This window comes from Phasianus colchicus, chromosome 17, assembly GCF_987193195.1.
Source record: "Phasianus colchicus chromosome 17, bPhaCol1.hap1.1, whole genome shotgun sequence".
NCBI classification, from domain to species: Eukaryota; Metazoa; Chordata; class Aves; order Galliformes; family Phasianidae; genus Phasianus; species Phasianus colchicus.
The window spans coordinates 13,875,498-13,895,806 of record NC_143452.1 but is presented as its reverse complement, the minus strand read 5'-3'; the positions used below and the strand labels follow the sequence as shown (position 1 = coordinate 13,895,806).

General features: G+C 37.5%; 2 protein-coding genes across 20 annotated transcripts in view; one reads left to right on the top strand and one right to left on the bottom strand.

The window, feature by feature from the left end:
- Window positions 1-20,309, top strand: part of PTPN1 (protein tyrosine phosphatase non-receptor type 1) — a 43,016-nt gene that overhangs the window by 834 nt on the left and 21,873 nt on the right. Inside the window, exon 1 of one of the 4 annotated variants that reach the window (XM_090152414.1) lies at window positions 10,709-10,810. The exons of the other annotated variants lie outside the window; for them this stretch is intronic. Coding sequence (XP_090008540.1) covers window positions 10,787-10,810 — 24 coding nt within the window. The 5' untranslated portion in view covers window positions 10,709-10,786. Of the gene's footprint in view, window positions 1-10,708; window positions 10,811-20,309 lie in introns of those variants that run through there. 4 annotated transcript variants of the gene reach the window in all.
- Window positions 4,027-20,309, bottom strand: part of RIPOR3 (RIPOR family member 3) — a 96,069-nt gene continuing 79,786 nt past the window's right edge. For 13 of the 16 annotated variants that reach the window (XM_090152398.1, XM_090152401.1, XM_090152400.1 and 10 more), the window contains one exon: window positions 10,803-15,527. The gene's annotated coding sequence lies outside the window, so the exon portion shown is untranslated. Of the gene's footprint in view, window positions 4,066-4,135; window positions 4,248-5,773; window positions 15,528-17,089; window positions 20,307-20,309 lie in introns of those variants that run through there. The other 3 variants (XM_090152404.1, XM_090152406.1, XM_090152407.1) reach the window with 3 other exon arrangements.

Genomic DNA, 20,309 nt, shown 5'->3' with positions numbered 1-20,309 from the left:
CAGCGCTGCCGTGAGAGCCGTGGGAATGCTTAAGCTGCAGCACTGCATATTCTGATAAATTCTAATTCCCCGTTTGTAATGTGGAAGTGAGGCTTTGCATCCCTTTGCTGTGCGTTTCTCTGGCAACAGACGTTAGAAAAAGGAAAAAAGAATGGAATTTTATGAAAGTGAAATAAATGAGCTTCAGCTTCACAATAGTATGCGAGTTGTGAAAGTAGTAGCTTGCAGAATGGGCATCTCCAGTTGTTTGCCAATGGAAAAACAAGCATTTTTCTCATGAAATTTTGAATATCCTTTTCAGAAAAGTCAATCTTTTGGGTAGAGGATTTCATTTCCTGCAGAGTCTCAGTGCTTGCTAACTCTATTGGTTGAAAGTCATGTGCACGTATGATGTTGTGTTTTTGCTAAACTGTTTTTGATAGTTTGGTCCGTTGCAGGCTTAGCGCTCAGGAAATGATTTTGAGTAGCAGCGCTGTAATGGAGGTGGAATACTCCTGGGGGTACGGTTTAATTACTGAAGTGATCTCTATAAGGAGCCGAAAGGTTAATAAAGAATGAGGAACTGTGGCATGTTTTCAGTGTAGCATTCAGTGATATTTTTTTCCTGCTTTCTTTGAATGGTGTGATGCAGTAACCTGCTCAGACTGTGTCACAGTGCGGTTTGATTGAGGTGTAATATTCAATTAAGAAACGAGCTGAAGTGATTTGCTTCCAACTTTTGGCAGCATGAGAGCTGGGTTTTTTGTTTTCTTGCTTGTATTTTAAGGTTAGTAAGTATGTGCTTCTGCATCATGTAACTCAGTTTCTAACTGCATCCTGCTTTTAAATATCAGCTGCTTTAAATGACTTTGTGGCAGACTGTGTACATCTAGAACAGTGTACTTCACTGTAATCCATGCTTTTGATGTCTTGGCAGTGACACGAACAATGCAGTTTTCCAACAAATACCAATCTTTGCCTGAATAATGGAGTTAAGTGGAATAATGTTTGTTACTGCTGCAGTTGTTTCTTTCTAAAGTCTTTCTGCAGGTTAGTCATACCATGTACTTGTAGTGTCTAGGTGTTAGGATCATGATTGCTAAAATACAGAGGTGTTCACCAATATTCTGAATGAAACATAATGCAGTTTACTAGCAGAATCATTTCCTCTTGTTTCTTGGCTATATCGTTGATCTAGAGATACAGATGACATTTAGAGGAGGCATTAGGAGCACAACAGGGAGGTGAAGCCAACTGGAAGGATGGCTACAAGGTGTGTGTGGGTGCCACATGACTTTGAAGGCATACAATTTTCCAAGCTTCTTTTTTTGGACAAGGGAAAGCTATGTTCAGCTGCAATAATCACACAGTTCTGAAAGAATATAAGATTTTTTTTTTTTTTTTTTTAAGTGTAAATAATGATAAGGTGGAGACAAAAACAGTTCAAAATAAATTTCTGAAGGTAATTCTGTCTCAGGCACTGTATGGTTAGTGGCATTGTGGTAGCTAGTCGAAACGGTAAATACTTATGATGTTGTCAGTGTTGTTGGTTTTTTAAAACATCCAGTGCCATCTCTTTTATTAGATTTACTTGCTACCAGAACTAGCAGCCATGAGACATTGGAAAGGTTGTTCAGAGATCTGGTACTGTACAAGGGTTGATCTGGTATTAATCTGTGTTTCTATTATAGAGAAACATACTTGGGTCTCATTTGATTGGTTGCCTTCTACTCTAAACATAAGAAATAATTTGAATAGTTAGCATTCTCACTCAAGTCCTCTTCTATAAAACAGCAATTTATAGGAAAATGGTCAGCAGCTTAATACAAACTTTTAAATGTGATATTGTTCAAGCGTGCAGTCTAGAAAACAAATACTTAAAGGTGGGCTGAAGGATGTACACAATGTGTAAATACCTTTAGGAGTACCAGTAGGATTGAAAAGCATTCACTCTGGAGATGTCACAATAAAAAGCAGTAGCCCAAAGCTAAGAAAAGAAGGTTCTGGGGAAACATCATTGCAGCCTTCCAATACTTGAGGGAAGCTTAGAAACAGGAGGGAGAATGACTTTTTACTGGGGCAGATAGTGATAGGCTAAGGGGGAATGGTTTTAAACTAAATGAGGGGAGATAGAGGTTAGATACTAGAAATAAATTCTTTTCTCAGAAGGTGGTGAGGCCCTGGAACAGGCTGCCCAGAAAAGGTATGCATGTCCCATCTCTAGAGTTGTTCAAGGCCAGGCTGGAGGGGACCCTGGGCAGCCTGATGTAGTTGGAAGGCAAGCAGCCCATGGCAGGGCGTTGGGACTGGATGGCACTCTAAGATCCCTTCCAACCTAAGCCATTCTGTGATTCTTTGAAAAGCACAGTTGAGGCCTTCAGTTAGAGGAGGGGAGAGCAAGATAAAGGAAGATGGTTTGACCAGAATATCAGAGACATTGAATTTTCACTTGATCATAGTGAATTCAGTATCAGATTTTAATGGTAATTCTATACGTAGAAGTCTTTAATAATTTTGATTTCTAACTCCTTACACATGTTGGTAGAATGAGATACTATCTTAAAAACACAAACCTCAAATACAGGTTAAATTGCTTCTTGTGTTTATAAAAACCAGGTAGGTTGATGTTAGTATGTTGGCTAATGATATTAAGTCTGATGTGTTAATAATGTTAAAGAGATCTGTGAATTATTTAGCATTCAGCTAGGAATCCCACGCAAAGCAGACAGTGTAACCCATACAAACTTGATACTGTTGGTTTTCACTGAAACATGAATGGCAACTGCTCAAAATTAGTTTTCTTTGTAAAGGATGCAGAATTGGTACACTTTTTTTTTTCTTTTTACAGTCAGTACATTGTAAAATAAGAAAGAAGTGATCATCTGGATTTTTAGATATGTTCAGAATTGAGAGAACTGAGAATATTGGGCACTGTGCTAGCTCTGCTGCTGTGCACACCCTGGAAAACTGACATATGGTTACAGTTAAGTACAGTTTGGTTTGATACTTGTAAGAGGAATATTGTAACTGTTCTCAATTCTTCAAAAAAGGAAGTTTGGTGCTTTTTTTTTTTTTTCCAACTAATATTAATATGACTTATTTTTTTCCCAAATCTCCCTAAGCTAAACTAAAATACTGCAAAACGTACAAGTTAATAAACTTCACACAGGCTATGGGAGAGATATAGAAAGCAACTAAGGATGTTCTGAGTATTTCTCTCTCAAAAGAGAGAAGATGTGGAAAACTTTTTTACTGTCTCTGTATTTGAGGTAGATTTTAATGTTGAAAGTAACAAGCTGTAAAATGGTTCGCCCTGTATACTGTGGTTGTGTTATATTTTTAAAGTAAATGAACAGGAAGTTCTACCAGTGTTTTCGGTTTATAAGCTGCTGTGAGAGTTTAGACTGTCTTGCTGCAGTGTATAAGCATTTGTGTTTCTCTTTTGCTCTGGTGCTGTGAAACTTTAAACTTCTTTGGAGTACATAAACTTTTGTATGAGTACAGTTTATTGTAAATGCATCATTGTGCCTGATTCTGCCAGTTCTTGTTCCTTGAAAATGCAGGTCTCTGCATGCATGCCTTGCCACTTCTTAACTTGTGCTATGTTGATTCATTCAAGGTGTAATTTAATTGGCTCTCATTATGGAGAGCTACCTTAGAATTGGCAGTTGCAGGGATTCTTTCTTTGCCTGCAATACAGCTAAGGATATGCCATGTTTTCCAATGCTGTACAGCCGCTGAATTTTGATAGAACTGTAGAGACAGAGCAAGTAACTGAGCCCCTGTGGCTTGTGATGTCGTTATCTTCTCTGTGAAAAAGCAAAGTTCTCTTTCATTTACAAGTGCTAGTATGCTTTGTGCTATTGAGAATGTTCCAAGGCACTCAGCTGCGTTGGCTAGTTGTGGTAGTCACCTTTCCAGGTCAAGACTGATCAGATCTGCTGATGGCAAACAGGAGATGGTGAAAGTCCTCTTCAGCTGAGCTACTGAGCAGCTTAGTTGTGCTTCTTTTTCAGAATCCAGAGTCTAAAATACAAGTACTTGAAGTGTCCTTTCTTTATAGCATTGCTGTAAGTAGAATAAAAACTGAGCACATATTTTTCTACTGCAGCTTACTGTTAAGGGGTACAATTTGCCAAAAATCTGAAAATCATACCTGTGGGCACTGAGTGCTATGCCTGCTACTGAGTGCCTTCAGAAGGATTTTAGGGTTTCAGTGGGTTCTTCCAGATTATTTGTTCCTCTTTCTTTCTTTCTGCTTGCCATAACTGACAGTTACAGAGAATACAGTGTTAACCACATGCCAAATGATGTTGAATTCAATCAGAAATAGCACTTGCAAACAGAGAATAAAATATGTTGTGTTCAAGGTAGACTAAGCATTTCTGAAACTAAAATAACTTTTAAAATATTCTTGTCAAGTTTATATTAACAGTTCATCATACAGGCAACTAAACATTAAAATGAAATCTTCTTGAAAGACTTACATTGCAACTGAATGCAGGTGTTCTGCAGGTGTTTTATCTGAGACTTTCTAGGCTGTGCTTCACACTGAAATATTACTGCTGCTTTCTTACAGTTCTCCAGTTTCACATCAGTTACCATCATGACATAGTAATCCATTTGGACTGTTAATTCAGCCTAATCAACTTAAGAGGGTACTGAGTGATTCCTTAAAGTTCAGAATTCATGTATGAATTGAAGTGGACATTTTAAAATTAAAATTAAATGGAGTAGGAAAGAGAATCTATGAACAAACGAAGAAAAGCCATACTAGCAGTATTAGCTTGAGATCTCACTATCGCTTGTAGTCAGTGAATGTGAGCCGGTTGTGTCACTCACTAGGAGTGAATTTGTTTTCCCATGGTGGAATAAAGTAGTTTTTTCTTTAGTCTCCTCACATGAGAACTGTTTAAGGTGCCAGAGAGCTTATAAGCACAAAATTTTCATCCCTTTTATTTCACAGAAGGAAAAGAACCCAAATTATGCGTACTTTATCAGTGTTCTGTTGTGAAGATAGGAAGCAGGTTTTTTGTTTGTTTTAATTTTATTTTTGTTGCTGTTGTTTGTTTCTAATACCTCCAAACTAGGTTAGCACTGCATGACGAAAATTTCAGCTCATGTATTGCTTCAGGCAATGCAGAATGTATGTGGATGTTTCCTTCTGATCATAGTCATCTTTTGCAGTCTGTGTTCTCTTTTAAAACAGAGGCCTTTGTTCATCAGTGAGGATGAAATCTCTGCTAGGTGAAAGTCTGCAAAATGTGTTTAGTCAGAGGCTTATTTAATGGCCAGACGCATAAATATTTGAAAATTGAATATTATGCCATACGCCTTAGAAATTAAAAACAAAACAAACAAAAAAGCCACATGCTTAGCTGGGTAATTAGAATTTTCTTGAGCGTAAAATTTTATAGTATGCCCTGCTTAATTCTGCAGTTTCTGCAATGCTGATTTGTAAAAAGGTTAATATGAAGTGAGATCAAAGACTAACACTTAGAGGATCACTTGAGGTTTTAGATAGTATTCAGATGCTGAACTGAAAGTGCTGTCAATGTTAGACGTTTTACAGGATTACACGGATTTTAAAAATAGTTATTTTTGAAATGTTCAACTATAATTTTTGTGTCTGTACTTCTGTAAAAGTGTGTAGTGCATCTGGACCTGTTGAAGCACATTTTTTCTTGAAGGAAGCACGTTTATGAAAATAAAATGAAGAAACATTCTCTGTGATGTTCAGAAGTAATAATATAACTTGATCTGATCTGTCAGCTTTGATGTGTACAGTGCTTACCATTGAGATTTTTTTTTTTAAGTCATTGGTCACCAAGTCTCACGTTGATTTGCACAAGAAACACTTTTTTGTTATCTCTCTGGTGTCAGTAGACATGCCCTTGCTGGTTTGGCTGGGAGGGGCACTATGATACAACATCAGAATGCCTTTGTGTGTTCACTTTGTAGATCGTGTTGTACCACGATCTACACCAGTTCATTTTCTACCAAAGTTTGTGAATTTAGATGTGCTTTTTCTCTCACCCACGCAAGACAGAGCTAAGATTCAATAACTTACCTATTGTATTATACTAAGAAAAAGCGAGTCATTCTTGGAAATTCGTGATTCTGTTAGTAGTGGTGGCTGATCTGCCTTCAGCTTGGGTTTGTGCTTTCTACATTTAAGAGAAACGTTCATGGGACAGCAATGAAAAATCTGTTGTCCATGATCAAAAGGTAGAGGAGTCAGCATAGTAGGAAAGTTTGGGAATTTGTAAGATTCATTTTTTTCCCCTAGGTTCTGGTTCTCTAGGTTCTGTTTCCTTATGCTTTCACCTTGCTCGACGCTTTGTCCCAGAAAATGGACTGCTGAACAAAATATTTCCATAAGTTACTGTCGTTGCAGTCATAAGCAGTGGAGTAACAAGCTGGGTATCTAGGGCATCCAGCCAGCTTACTTGACAGATCTGAATTTTCAACCATTGTGGCTAGAGCCTGTCTGTATCTTTTAATTCAAAGTACTTAACGTTACACCATGTCAAATGTATGTCCTCCTTAATTGTGTGTGCTTTGTTCTTTTTTTTTCCTAGTGGCTGTTGCTTTTCACTCATACTGTCTTGCTGGCTCCTGCTTGTCCTTGTTGATTGGTGCGGTGCTGAACATGGATTGTAGAGGGAAAAAATATTTGGGCATTCTGCTTTCTCTATGGGCACGTACTTAATGAAAGCAAGCAGATTAAAAAAAGCTTTTTTGCTGAATTCAGCATTAATCTCTTGGTGGTGTATTTTGGATTTACCTAAATGACATACCAATACCTGCATTAAGGGTTTTTTTCAAAGCCTGTTTCTCGTTGTCAGGGACTGAAACTGGATCTTCACTGTATGTTGGACATTTTAGTCCTTCCGTGCTGGGATTCAAACCTTGAAGTAGTGCGTAGCTCCTTCTTTTCACTGCAGTGTACTCCAGTGGAAAGAACAGGAAGGAGTCTGCTGCATGCCTTCACCATCGGTGCCTTTTCCCACCATCTGAAAACTATAATTGTCTTAGCAATCGGTTGTTGTGGATGCTGTGGTAACGCAATTGAAGGGATAAAAAGGCACCTTCAGAGTTGACAGCACAGTTGGTCAGTGATGAGGACTGACCAGCTTTCACTCACCAGCTGTTTGTGATACTGTTTAATCAGATCTGAATTGTGTGGCACAGTCTTTTTCCTGTATGTAGGAGATTAAAACAGTTTCTATGTAAGTAGGAGTAGGAAATAAAGCAACAACAAAGCAAATTTTGCATTTGACTGTGTATGTAGTGATATAAAAACTATGATTCTTTTCCAGTGGGGAGAGTGGAGCTGTGTGGGTCAGGCTGCAGGCAGAGTGGGAATGGAGTCCTCTGCTCAGAAAGCTTACTGTGCTTCTGGTACTAAAAGAAACACTTGTTGTAAAAGCTGCTAGGTAGTATCTTAAACTAGCTGTTCTATTTGCAATCTTTCATGCGCTTTTTCTTGTATCTCAAGTTCCCAGAATTTTATGTTCCTTCTTTGAAGTGCTTGATTCATCAAGTTCTCAATGCTGTGAGCCATCTTACAAGACACTCTGTTTTTCAGGTTATTTATATTTATTTGGAACAAGCGGTCATGCATAAAGAGGAATGTTCTTCTAAACTTCTTCCCTTGTGAACATTTGATTGCAAATTGCTTGTTTTTATCATTTCAAATCCCACAGTGACAAGTTACAGTAGCATAAACCGTGTGACCTTTTGGTGCGATCGCAGGAAGAAAAATATGAAATCTATTTTAAAAATAAAATTCCTTTGACTAAGGAAGAGTGTGCTTCCTTCATCTGACAGGAAAAATAAGCCATACCAGTTCGTATCTTGATTCCATTCTGCTGCTACTTTTTTCCCAACGTCTTCCGTGCAGTCACTGCAGCTGGTTGTATTAGGGTAGATCATTGGAGCAAGAATGAGAACCAAAAAAATACTGTGCAGCTTATTAACAGCCAAAATCAATACCTACACATTCTGGATAATTTTTGAATATTTCCAGAAACTAAAGAAAAATTGAGAGTTTTAGCCAGCAAGGAATGACAGAGTAGACAGCTACCCAGTGCCAGAAAATGTTTCTGTGTAATACTTTTACAGTTTAATTAAATTGAAAAGTGATAATTGTCATATTTTTTTTTACACTTCTGGCAAGGACTGTGTTCACCTTGTGATTGCAGTTGCCCACCAAGAGCTGTTCAATGCCCAGCAGCTCCTGCAGCATGACGAAGAGGAATCTTGCTTCAACTTGTACTATGTTTTCATTCCCAGCTTTGGTATCTTCTCAGATTTGGCCCAGAGTTTCCATGACAAGAGCAGTTCTGCCCTTCTGGTCTTTTAAAACTTGTAAATAATGAAGGACGATACATGTAGCAAAGAAACAACCCCATCATTCTATCCCTGCATATTACACTAGCTGTCATTAAATCAGTAATGTACTGAGAAATACTGAATTGAGGAGGTTGGTTGTTTCATTTGACAGCACGCAGTACTACACAGACAGCTGATCAGTAATTTCCCTTAAGCCCAGTTGCCTTATTTGAAGTAAAGTTGCTTGTTCTCACTGGAAACAGGCTTGGCATTCAGGGTTCTGGAGCATGGATGCTCACCATGTCCCTCAAAGTCGTCTTGTTTTTAGCAGAGAAGAAAGATTGAAACAGGAGGTTGAAAATATGTGAAACCTTTACAGCTGCTAAGTTGCTGGATTTATTAGCCAACATCAGAGCATTAATGGAGAGGTCTAATCTTACAACAGGCTTTTTAAAGCTTGTTAAGAAGCAGGCAGAGCAGAAAGATTTTATGGCTATTAATAACTGATAAACAAGAAACTAGTGACAAATATGACATAATTTGTGTGAGGTTTACCATTCAGAACCTTGGTTTGGAACTGAGTCTGTTCTGCTGAGTTTTACTTGATTGCCTTTCCGTACAATGTAGCATACAGGCAGCTTTTCTGAGGCTGACTGACAGCAGGAAATTCCTTGTAATTTTGCTGAGTTCTCAGTGGGCTTTGGGTTTACAAAAATGTTACGTGCTTATTGTTTTTTAAGAGTAGCTGAATTACTTTACTTTGTTAGGGGCAAACACTCAAATATTATTTTACAATACTAATAAATGTATATATTAGAACTTTAAGAAAATCAACAAAAGACCTCAGAGGCTTCTTTACACTAAAGTATTTTCTAACAATGTGTTCTCCAGGTAAAAGCATCTCTTTATGCAAATTTCTGTCTCTTGGTTTAAGAAAAATGGTTTAAGAAAAATAATCCATTGTTTTAAAAACGCCTGCCCAGAGTACTGTTGATGCAGTAGGAGGTACTTGGGTGTGATCCTAATAGTCAATAACCTTTATTTGTGAACCAGTGCTCAGAAACCTTTAGATTATGGTCTTTTGGTGGGGACTGGCAAAAAAAAAAAGGTTTTAATGGGATAAAGTTTGGTTGTTTTTTTTGTTTGTTTTAAGATGTTTGAAAGTTTTTTTTGTTCTTTTTGTTACTGTTTCAGATGTGCACTAAGAATGCAAACAGGTTTTAGATAGCCACCAAATTACAAAGCTGCCAGTGGCTTACAGGAGGTGCAGGGTTAGGAGTGGGAGTCTGGTTGGGCTATGGGCACGGTGGGCTGTGTACAGCACAGAGGTCTGGCCTGTGAGAGAGGAGCAAAGGAAGTCATAAGAGTTGTACACTTCCAGAGAGGATGCTGTAATGGTGGAGATGGCAGTTGCAATAGTTGTGTGGCTTTGCTGAAAAATTTGGTGTTCCCTGAGTGAATGACTGTAAACTTGCAGTAACAGTAGACACATGAAGTGGCAAACTATTGTTTATTTTGTCTGATGCATGCAATCTGTTTCATTAGCATGGAGAATATGAAATAGTTCTTTGAAGTCCCAGCTTGTGTTGTTCTGCAGACTTTTTCATACACTGGAGTGCAGAGTGCTAATCCCTCCTGCATTATCATCTCTATGGACATTCATCTTGACTGTGTGGAGTGCCTGTTTAACACTGATGCTGTTTTAAACTCTCAGTTGCTTTCAGATGGGGAGAAGACAACCTGCATGACTGGAGGTGAAAGCTCTCTCACAGTGCAGTGACAATTAAAGCAGTCATTAGTAATGCAGGATTGCTTCTGTCATTGTCTTAAAATATTACTTTGCAACATGGAGAAATAATAAGATATAGATTGTGTTTTAGCATTTAAGGTGTGCCTTGCTTTGAATTAATGGAAGGATTCTATCTTTCCACAGGAATTTGTCAGGCTTTTTATCTATAGATTTTCTCATATGCTGTTTATTCTGGAGACATAATTTTATTCACCTTTCCTTTGTGAGAACCAATTGCTAACACACATTGGAAGCTAGGCTTATTTTCAGTAAAAAGTAATATCAGTATCCACTGTAACTGAAAACTTAATGTACATTTTGATTTGTGCTTGAAGGGCAGCTAGCAAAGCAAAGTGCTCCTAGATCCATTGTCAATCAAGGTGTCTTCTGAGTGTGAGTTCACTGAGTGTAACATCTATACTGTTGGCATTCAAGGGTTAAGTTTCTCTTTCAAAAAAAAGGTATTGATTTTTCTCTTTTTTTCTTAGAACAGTTTACTACTCTGGAAATAGTTGTGTAAACAGTCAACTCTAAGTGCAACTTCTTCTGCTGAACCTTTACATAGAGCAGAGGTGCCCAGCCATTCTGCCCTGCAGCCAGGTGAAGGCTGTACAGTCTGTTCTGTCCCTGCTACCAACCCGTGGGCTTGTGCACGTGGCACGTGATCTGTCCAGCCCTTACATGACCTGGCAGCCGTATAGTCAGGTAAACAAATGTATAAACTTGTGTTTGTGAGGATGGGATATGGCATCAGTATTTGGCTTATTCCAAAAGCTGCGTTCAGTCCATAGATCTGTTTGGTCCAGTGAGCTGGTTGTCTCGGGTTTCAAAAGGTGTAAGCTGTAAAGTAAAACTAGTTTAGCTCTTTTTTGGTCCTAAGCACATATTTGACAGCTTGTGAGAAAATGGGAGTATCCTAATTCTTCTTTATCTAACATCTGTTTTCAGAAGTACTGTTTGTTCTCAGCAGGTTTTTGTGTGCACTGCAGTAGCTTGGCAACTTGTAGATTGCACCATTCGGTGATTTCAGTATGCTTTTAATCATCACTGAAATTTTCCTTTCCAAATTTGAATATTCAAAGTACAATGAAGTGGGCATCTGTGATTATAATAATATAATAGCAACAGAAATGTTTCATTTGGCATCTGTTTAACAAGTTGTTCGTTCAAATTTGTAATCCAGTATGTCTTCAAATTTCAGTCCAGAAGTCTTTCTTGAAATTAGTTTCACAGAATCACAGAATCGTAGGGGTTGGAAGGGACCTCCAGAGATCATTGAGTCCAACCCCCCTGCCAAAGCAGGATCCCTACACCAGGTTTAGGAAAGGGATACTTGTAACTTCTTTCTGCAAGTGATTGTTAACCAGTACAGGAACTCAGAGTTCCCAAATACCTATTTGGGTAACTTGCTGGAAGAAGCTCAGTACTAAAAGACCTGACTGCTTGCTGGTTCTTCACTGGAAGCAAAGTTTGAGTTTGACCTCTGCGCACGGGGGCATGAAGACACTCTGTGCATCCTGTTAATTGTACATTCTCTTTACACTTGAATCTCAGTATACTAGAAATGGTACAAAGCTTTTGGTAATAGTGTGAAGAGTACAGTACTGTTGCCTTACTGATGTTCAGTGGAGTGAAGTGTTCTTATGCTGCAGGTTAGAACCTCCTGGGATTTTGAGTGATACCCTTATTTGTAGGGAAGAAACAGAATAGGAAACCCATTATGAAGTTGGTGCCTTCTGTAGCATATGGTTCATCATTTGTAGTGAACAGTGATTCCTCATAATAAATCCAGTAATACCCCTCACACTTAAAGCTTAAAAATTGCATCTCAAGAAGGCCAGTAAAACAACATATGATAAAAACATCTTCAAGGAAATGAAGTTTATCATTAAATAAGATATAGATATCTTTTTTTCTTTTTTCTTTTTTTAAAATAGGTAACATAGAGTTCACAACTTCCTATTGAACAATTCCTGCCACTTCCTTTCTTGTGTGTTTTAGTACTTCCTCTACATACGAGCTCATAACTTTTGAGAAACTTCATGGAACTAGTAGAAAATTTGGAAATACAGCCATTGTCTGTTTCATGGTATTCTAAACGTAAGAATAATATGGAAGTGATCTGAATGTTCATGGTTAGGCTTTATTCTCTTAAATTTAGCAAATATATTAGAAAGTGTTATGTAGATTTTTAGATATTCAGAGTACTTAATATGAATGGAATCATTTATGCAAAGTGAGACCAGTTGCTTAGTGTTTCAAAACAGTGAACGAAGTTTCCTTGAATTAGAATTAAGTCCTTTCCTTTGCATATTAAACACTTCTTGGTATTGCTTTGTCCTTCTAAAAATTTAATCCATTTTTTGTTACAGTTGTTTTTGTTTTCTCTATAGAAATAGTAAATTTAAAAATTAGCCTTCACCAACATAAATAACAGACTTAATGCTTACACAATTCAGAAACACAATGGCTTAGGTATGGCTTATCTTGTAAATGCTTATTTTAAACTCTCTAAGATAATGCATGCTGTTTTTCATCTCTTGTTTTTCATCAGTGATCTACCTATTTCTGCCAAGTAAGAATCTGGTAGGTGTAGTGCTTCCTGTGTTTTAGTTGTGACATCACAGAATCACCAAGGTTGGAAAAGACCTACAAGATCATCCGTCCAACCATCCATCCATCGCCAATACTTCTCACTAAACCACGTCCCTTAACACAGCGTCCAAACGTTCCTTCAGCACCTCCAGGGTTGGTGACTCCACCGCCTCCCTGGGCAGCCCATTCCGGTGCCTGACGACTCTTTCTGAGAAGTAGTATTTCCTAATGTCCAGCCTAAATCTCCCCTACATCTTTGACAGTATGACAGATAATTGATATTCAAGCATGCTCAACACTGGCCTACCACTGCTTTTACCAAGTAAATTCACTGATGTTTTGACTGTTTACTTTGGTGAAACACTTGGCGTTTTGAAAATCTCACCTTTGTAATGCAGTGTGTTCAAAGTATTACCTAGCAGTAACTTGGGCTGGATAGCAAAGGTAATATTACAAGTACAGTTTGGCTAAAAAATAACTTTGATTTCTAAACCATTTCTTCCATCATCTGAACACAAAAGTCTCCAAAACGTCTGGTCTCTATCTCTAGATAGAGATATCTCTATCTCTAAAGCACAGCGGGCTCACAATAAAAATTCATGGCTGTTCTGGTGTACTGTGCCTAAGAAGTATGTTTGAATCTATCTATTTCATGTTATTGCTGCTAAGTAGGTATAGGAGATACACTTTTGTGCAGTGATTACTGAAATTAGATTTCAGAACTCTTTCAACAAGGTGTATGTGTTTACAAGTGAGCAGCTATGAACTGGACCTTTTCTTTTCCTTTTGAGACAGGCTCTTCTCAATATTCCAGATAGAGAGGAGATTGTCTTTACCTTATTTGATAAGAATTTATACCTATATAAATGAAACATTACAGAAAAAATAGTGGTAAGTCTCTACAGTCTGAATAAACTGTTGCTGTTGCATTTAATATGGTAACAATATTGTGCTGTGCAGGCTAATTTGGTAGGTTTCTAAGAGGGAAATAACCTTTGAAACTCTTATAATATGCAAACTAATTAGAGGGTGCAGTGAACAGAACAGTGGCTGTTTCTGCCAAGCTGACTAAGCTAGGAATTCAAATTACTATTTTTAGCCAGTTTATAATGTTTCTAGTTCTCAATAGCACCCATGTTACCACCTTCAAAAATTATATTAATGTATATTTATCCCACTGATTAACAAAGTACAATCAATATTTTTAGTGCAAACACTATGTTACTTTTTAGCTCAGAACAAACTGTGAATATACAGACAAAACAAAGCTCTTCTACTAGCATCTGGGCTGTGGTACACTATAATCATGTCTATGACTTGCATGAGTTGGGATTAAAAGCTTCCTTAGAAGAAAAGGCATGATCCGTGGAGTGAAGTAACTGTTGTTTTCTATAAATTCTTTACATATAATCTCTCTAGCATACATATTCCTCCCTTTTTCCCCACTCCAAGAGAATTCCCTTTCTCCAAGAATTTCTTGCATGTTATTGTTTGCATTTAAAAAAATGCTTTTCTGTTTGTTGATCCTTAAAATATAATCAACATAAAGATCCTGTTTAAGAAACAAACAAACAAAAACAACTTCTGAGTTTTGTCCAGAGATTTAAAAATCATTGTAATTACCTGTTTTGTACTTCAAGAAATAACTGCAGCAGTACAAGAGTTTGGAAAGTACTGATACAAGTCACATTGTATTAAGTGTTTGCAATTCTATGAGATAGTGACAAGACTAACTTCAAAATTAAATTCTAAACTATTATTTCTTTTTTTTTCCCAGTAAGCTTCCTTTGGTACTTTCTGCAAAGATCATTAGATGAGCAAAATATATTCCTCAGAATGTATGTGTAATGAATGGACGTACTTAATGTACAAATATGTTGCCTTTTTTCTTTAATTTTATATCAGTTTGATTTTAATGTAGCATATTGCTTGCTGCTATCTAAACCTGCTTTAACCAACTGTGCTTTCTGAAAACATGTGTAGCTACTTTTATTCCAGATAAGAATTCAGTTTTAAAAAAAGCTATTTTAATTCTCTTTTACTTCTATTAACACCAATAGATTACTTACTGTATCCCTTCCAAATTGCAACAGGTAAGACCTGAGTTTAGTCAGTGTTGGATGTTGAAACTGATAGTTTAAAGTTAATTCTGTTTTCATAAGCTTTATATTTTTCACTTCTGTTTTTCATGATGGTAAGAGACATCCAGACCAACTCAAATAAAGAAAATAAAATCTAGACAAACTCCAGAAAATAGTTCTGATTCTTTTTGCTTCTGATTTTGTGTCATGATGGAAAACAGGCCATTGACAATTAGTATAGATGTACTTTTCTATTTTGAAATACTTTCTGTCCAGAAACGTAAAGGAAACTCATGATTTCCAGGCCTGGCTCCAATGATGCTGAGCGATGTCCACTTCCACTGACGGGTGTTTTTTTTTAAATAAAGCTAGCAAAGGGGAGGAGAGCTAATCTAAAACTTTCTCCCCTTGCCTCTAGGGACCAGGAAGGACAAAAGCATTCCTATGGCAGCTAGAAAAATTGCTCATAGAAATATCCTCCCTTCTGAAAGGAGAAGTACATAGTTGTTCCAACGCAGCTGTCAACCAAAGAGAGCATTGCAGTGTAGTATCTGGATTCCTAAAATGGTAGTGAGAAATGTTGGCTCCAAAGTTAGAAGCCGAGTTAGAGCATTGCAGATGAAAACTGATCTGCTTGGAGAACACAAGGAGCATCCATAATAGCAACAAAGAAGTGGCTTCTAATGGTCTTCAGTGGGCGACTTCCTTAACTGGTATGTTTGCAGTTCTTGAGGCTGCAGTAATGGCTGTTTGGAGAGATTGGGTAGATCAAAATCAGTACTCTAGCTGAAAGGTGTTTTCTTGCTCACTGAAACCTTATAATGTTTCAGCAGTTCAAGTTGACATAAATGTTTATTTTGGAATGTAATGCCAGCAACAACAACATTAGAGCATGCAAAGAACAATAGCAGGGGCGTGAAAAAATGCTTTCCTTTTTAAGTCCTAAAAGGACTCTCCAAGAAGCGAAAGCTCTTTACCACTAGGAGACTATTTAAGAAAACTTCTCTTCTGACTTGTTAGGCTTGCCTTGAAAATTGGAACTATAGCAATCCCAAGAGCCTGGCAAATATTTGCTTCTTCTATGGATAAGCAAAATGTTGGATTTAAGAGAGGTAATGATTTTATACTAGATAATAGACACATCCCGAATGGTGCTTTTCTATTTTGTAGACACTTTTAAATCTTGTCATTTTGGTGGATAAGTCCATTCAGTCCATTTGATTGCCTTGCTCCTAGCTTAAATCCTTCATGCTTCATGGATACTACTTGATCAGTTTCAATTAAGGAGAAAAGGGAAAGATCATTAGTGAGGCAGTGTTCACAGCTTATTTGTAATTGGTATTTTAGGACTAGTGCATAAAAACCTTGTTTTCACAAAAAGAGTATAAACTGCTAGTAAGATGAATGCTCAAATGTTGACTTTCTCTCTTTTTTTTTTTTTATCAAACATTTGCAATTTCATTTTGTTTCTTTAAAAATATTTGTCCTGAGCAAAATGACGGCAGTGTTTGTCTATGAAGCAGTCAATGTGCTGTGCTGTTTGTTTGGCTTTTAGTCAACATACTTTCCAGGAAAAGGTGAAAGGACACTAATACCACAGATCAGTTTCGTTTGTAGCTCAGTGAATGTGAAGCATATATTTTAATATAAAATGAAGTCTCTTAAAAAAAAAAAAAAGAAAAAAGAAAAGAAAAAAGACAGTAATAACTTAATCGAGGCATACATAAACATCAGCTCCTTAATGTGTGGGGCTCCTTGCTTTGAAACTTGGCAAGTTTCTCATCAAGACCACAGAAAACAATCTTTGTGTGGGTGTTCTGGGTCCTTTAATCATTGTAGTAGTTGCTTATGTCTCACAAGATGAGCCTAGTGACCCCCACTGAGTTTTAAACAGTGACAGTAGTTCAAATATAAGTTTGAATGACTATCTGGAGCCTCTTTAGGCAAAAGGTTATAAAGGCTTTCTGTATTGGTTTGAGGGCTGCCTTGAAAGTAATGCTTTCTATTTTGTGATGTTGGCTCACAAAGTCAGAGCCGGATGTTGGTGGTGTGGCAGCAGGGCTGAACCTTCCCACCAACGTCCCGTTACATTTTGTTGCCGTGTGACAGCTGGCAGCAGAGGGGCAGTCTGACAGAGTGGTGTCTGACATGGAAGTGCTGATGAAGCAAATCAAAGGAAAAAATTACACCCATTGACATTTGTCAATGCCTGCTGAAAGTATATGGAGACCAAACAGTGGATATTGGCAGTGAGGTGATGGGTGGTGCTTTTCAGCAGTGGTGACGCTGACAGTGGTGACCACTCTGCTGGTGCAGACGCTTATGAGTGTAGACTCTTGCTCACTGCTGTGAAAATGCACAGCTAATGGTGATGATGGTGTTTATGGAGCAAAGGTGTGGAATCGAATTCCCTCATTAGGAAAATAGACATTCCCATTGACATTCATTGATGCTTGCTGGAAGTTTATGGAGACCAACCACAGGGAGGCATGGGTGGTGCATTTGAGCAATGGTGACAGTGTTTACCTGCACTGGTGCAGATGTTTCCGAGTGCAGCATGAAGGCTCCTGTTCATCGCTGGTGAAAATGCACAACTAATGGTGATGACATTGAAAAATAGTGTTGTGTAGCTGAGAATTTGCATCTCTGATAGTTTTCATGGAAGTAAAAAAGGAGGAGGCATTACTTTCGGAGCAAACTACATGCAGTACATACTACCTTAGAAGCCTTTGAAATTATTTGTTGATAAGAAAAATGCCCAACATTCAAAAATGTTCATTGTTGTCATCAGGTGCCAGGCTGAGTTTAAATTCTGAACCAGTAATTCAATTAAGTATCACATATTCTTTTTTCTAAGTACGTGAGTGAATCATATAGTAAGTCTTACTTATATGAAAGGATGCCAGCCAGGTAGCTTCACTACGAAAGGCATGATTAAAAGCAGTCAAAAAGAAGACCGCAACCCAACAGCATACAAACCCACAGGTAGCCTTTTGTTGTATTTATCAAAATTAAGGAAAAAGTTTATCAGAATGGACAGCTGAGGAGGTGGGAAAAGACAGCTTCATAGAAGGTCTGGTAATGATTTTCATTGCTCACTAAAGTTGTCATACAGCTGACAGGAATTCAGAGTAACTTTTGGAAAGTTTCTGTTCCTGCAGCAGAACACATGCCTTATACCTACATAGATTAAATCACGCGTCCTTTCTGTGTAAAGGGAAAGGATGGTAGGTTATAAAATGGAACTATGCTCATATTCATTTACAGGAACCATCTTGTGCTTCAAAATTTTAAATGTTCTTGTTTCAGGGTACTGAAATGATTTTACAGGAAGTCAGGCTGAACTGATTCACTTTCTTCATATTGATTTCTGTCCAGCATGAAACTTCTGATATTAACAAAGGATGAGTGATACTTCAGATACCACTTGAAATGACTTCATATAATAAAACTTTCTCGTTTTTCTAAAGATGAAATTTGAATCTGAATAAGAAAGGGTAATTCCTGTAATGGTGATAAAGCTTGCAGTTGGTTTGTGCATACAGAGAATCCTTACTGCCTTTCTGTCTTTATTTCAGTACCTTTTCTAGTTTTTCTGAAGCTAAATTAGCCACTGTCTGGTAGCTTGATCAAATGCCTGTCTATCCTGGTAGCAAAGAAGTTTGGGATAAAATGTACAGATTTAAATCATGTTTACATGCTCTTGCCTTCTACTGTACTTTAGTAAATAAGATTGGTTACTGAGAGATGTAATGTCAACTAGCTGCTGTTAGATAGTTGTTAAAGAGGCTTTTACACTCGGTTTTATAGTAGAATTTCAGAAAGGAAATCATATGACAAACAGTAAATTAAAAGATGTTGGAAGTTGATGCCAACTATTAGTAGTAGCATGGACTGCAAGACAATCTAGTTGGCTTTTATTTGAAGTCTTCCATCCTTGCTCTAGTATAGTCCCCAAAATTGTTTTGAAAAGGCATGATCATATCTAAAACTTTTTAAAAGACTTTTGTTTGTTGTGTTGTGGGTTTTTTTTTCTGTACAGAACTCTGAGCTTTATAAACCATCCAGGCTTTCTGGATTTATATACTGAACTGCTAACACTGGGCTGCTTTCTAAGAACTATATAAATGAATTTGAATACTTAAAAGTCTAGCAAATGTTTGAAAATCTTTGCATAATCTTGAAGAAGGGTTAGAGAATATGTAACTTCTTGATTTAAAAAAATGCAGAACCAAACCTTTCTTAAAGAAGTAGTAAAACCTTAAAATATCAGCAACTAATGGCCAGAAGAATTAATAATGTGCTGATGAACAAGCAGTGAGCAAGGAGTGATATTGATGTAGATACCTTTGAAATCACTGTATCTCTTTGTATACCTTGCAGAAAAAGGGGCACTCAGACACCAGAGAACCTTAATTACATTTATCTTTTTTTTTTCCCCTATCAAATGAGCTCACTGTTTTTAAGGTTAGATGGTGATAACATATTATGCAAGGATTTGGTCAAAGTAAAGTCTTGTTTTTTCAAACTGAGACTACTAACACTACGTAGTAACTCTGAAAGGTCGTAGAGTGTTCTGAGTATAAATAAAAAGTCATTCCACAGTTCTGACTTAATGGAGTCAGCGATTCAATTGAGAAACTAAACTATCAGCAGTGGTTTCAAGGGCATCTCGCATCCATTTGCTTCCAGTTTGTGACTTGTAGCTGGTCTAAACTCTTGGTTATGTGGCATATCAGTTTGGCTTTGCTGCAAGAAGCAGCTTTTCTCATCCTCAACCTTCTACTACTTACAGTTTTTGTTTTCTCTCCTTCCTCTCCAACCTCACTGAAGACTGCAAAGTCTATACATGTAGTCTTTACGTTGGTTTTTTTTTTCGTGGTGGGTGTTCTGTAGGAGATACAATGCTGCTAGATGGCTTGTGAGATGCTGGAATGAAAAGGGTCACTAGGAAAGAAGGACTCTGTTTATAACCACAGTTGTCTGTTAATGAAGCCTGGAATAACCTACAGACTAGAAATTACACATTTTAAACTCATACAAAACCCATACTGCAAACAAATTAAGATCTGGATTTGTAACAGACTAAATTCCTGTGAGTTCTGTGCATATCTGGATGCACCAGTCTATTTGAGATGAGGTTAAATCAAAGGTCTTTATCTGTAGACCTCTGTGTTTGGGTAAGTCAAGATCTGGATCTTGTCTCTGTGATTATTTTTCTTGTAGGAGATGAGTAACTGACATAGAAGCTCTTAGCACTTCAGTACGACTGTGGTTTATTTCCTGGCACTGACTTTGTTTGATGATAAAGATAGCAAAGCTTTTCTTCTGCAAAACAGCAGTCAAGAAAAAGCCATTCCATCTTCTCAAAAGTCACTGTCGTTCTAGCAGTGTAAGATGTGCTCCTGACGTGGATTGAATATCTGGGGAAAAAATAGAGATGGACGTAGCAAAGAAGGAAGCTGCAGTTATTTTCTTATATTGACTCAGTTCAGTTGTTTCCTGTTTTGGCAGTGAGTACATGGCTA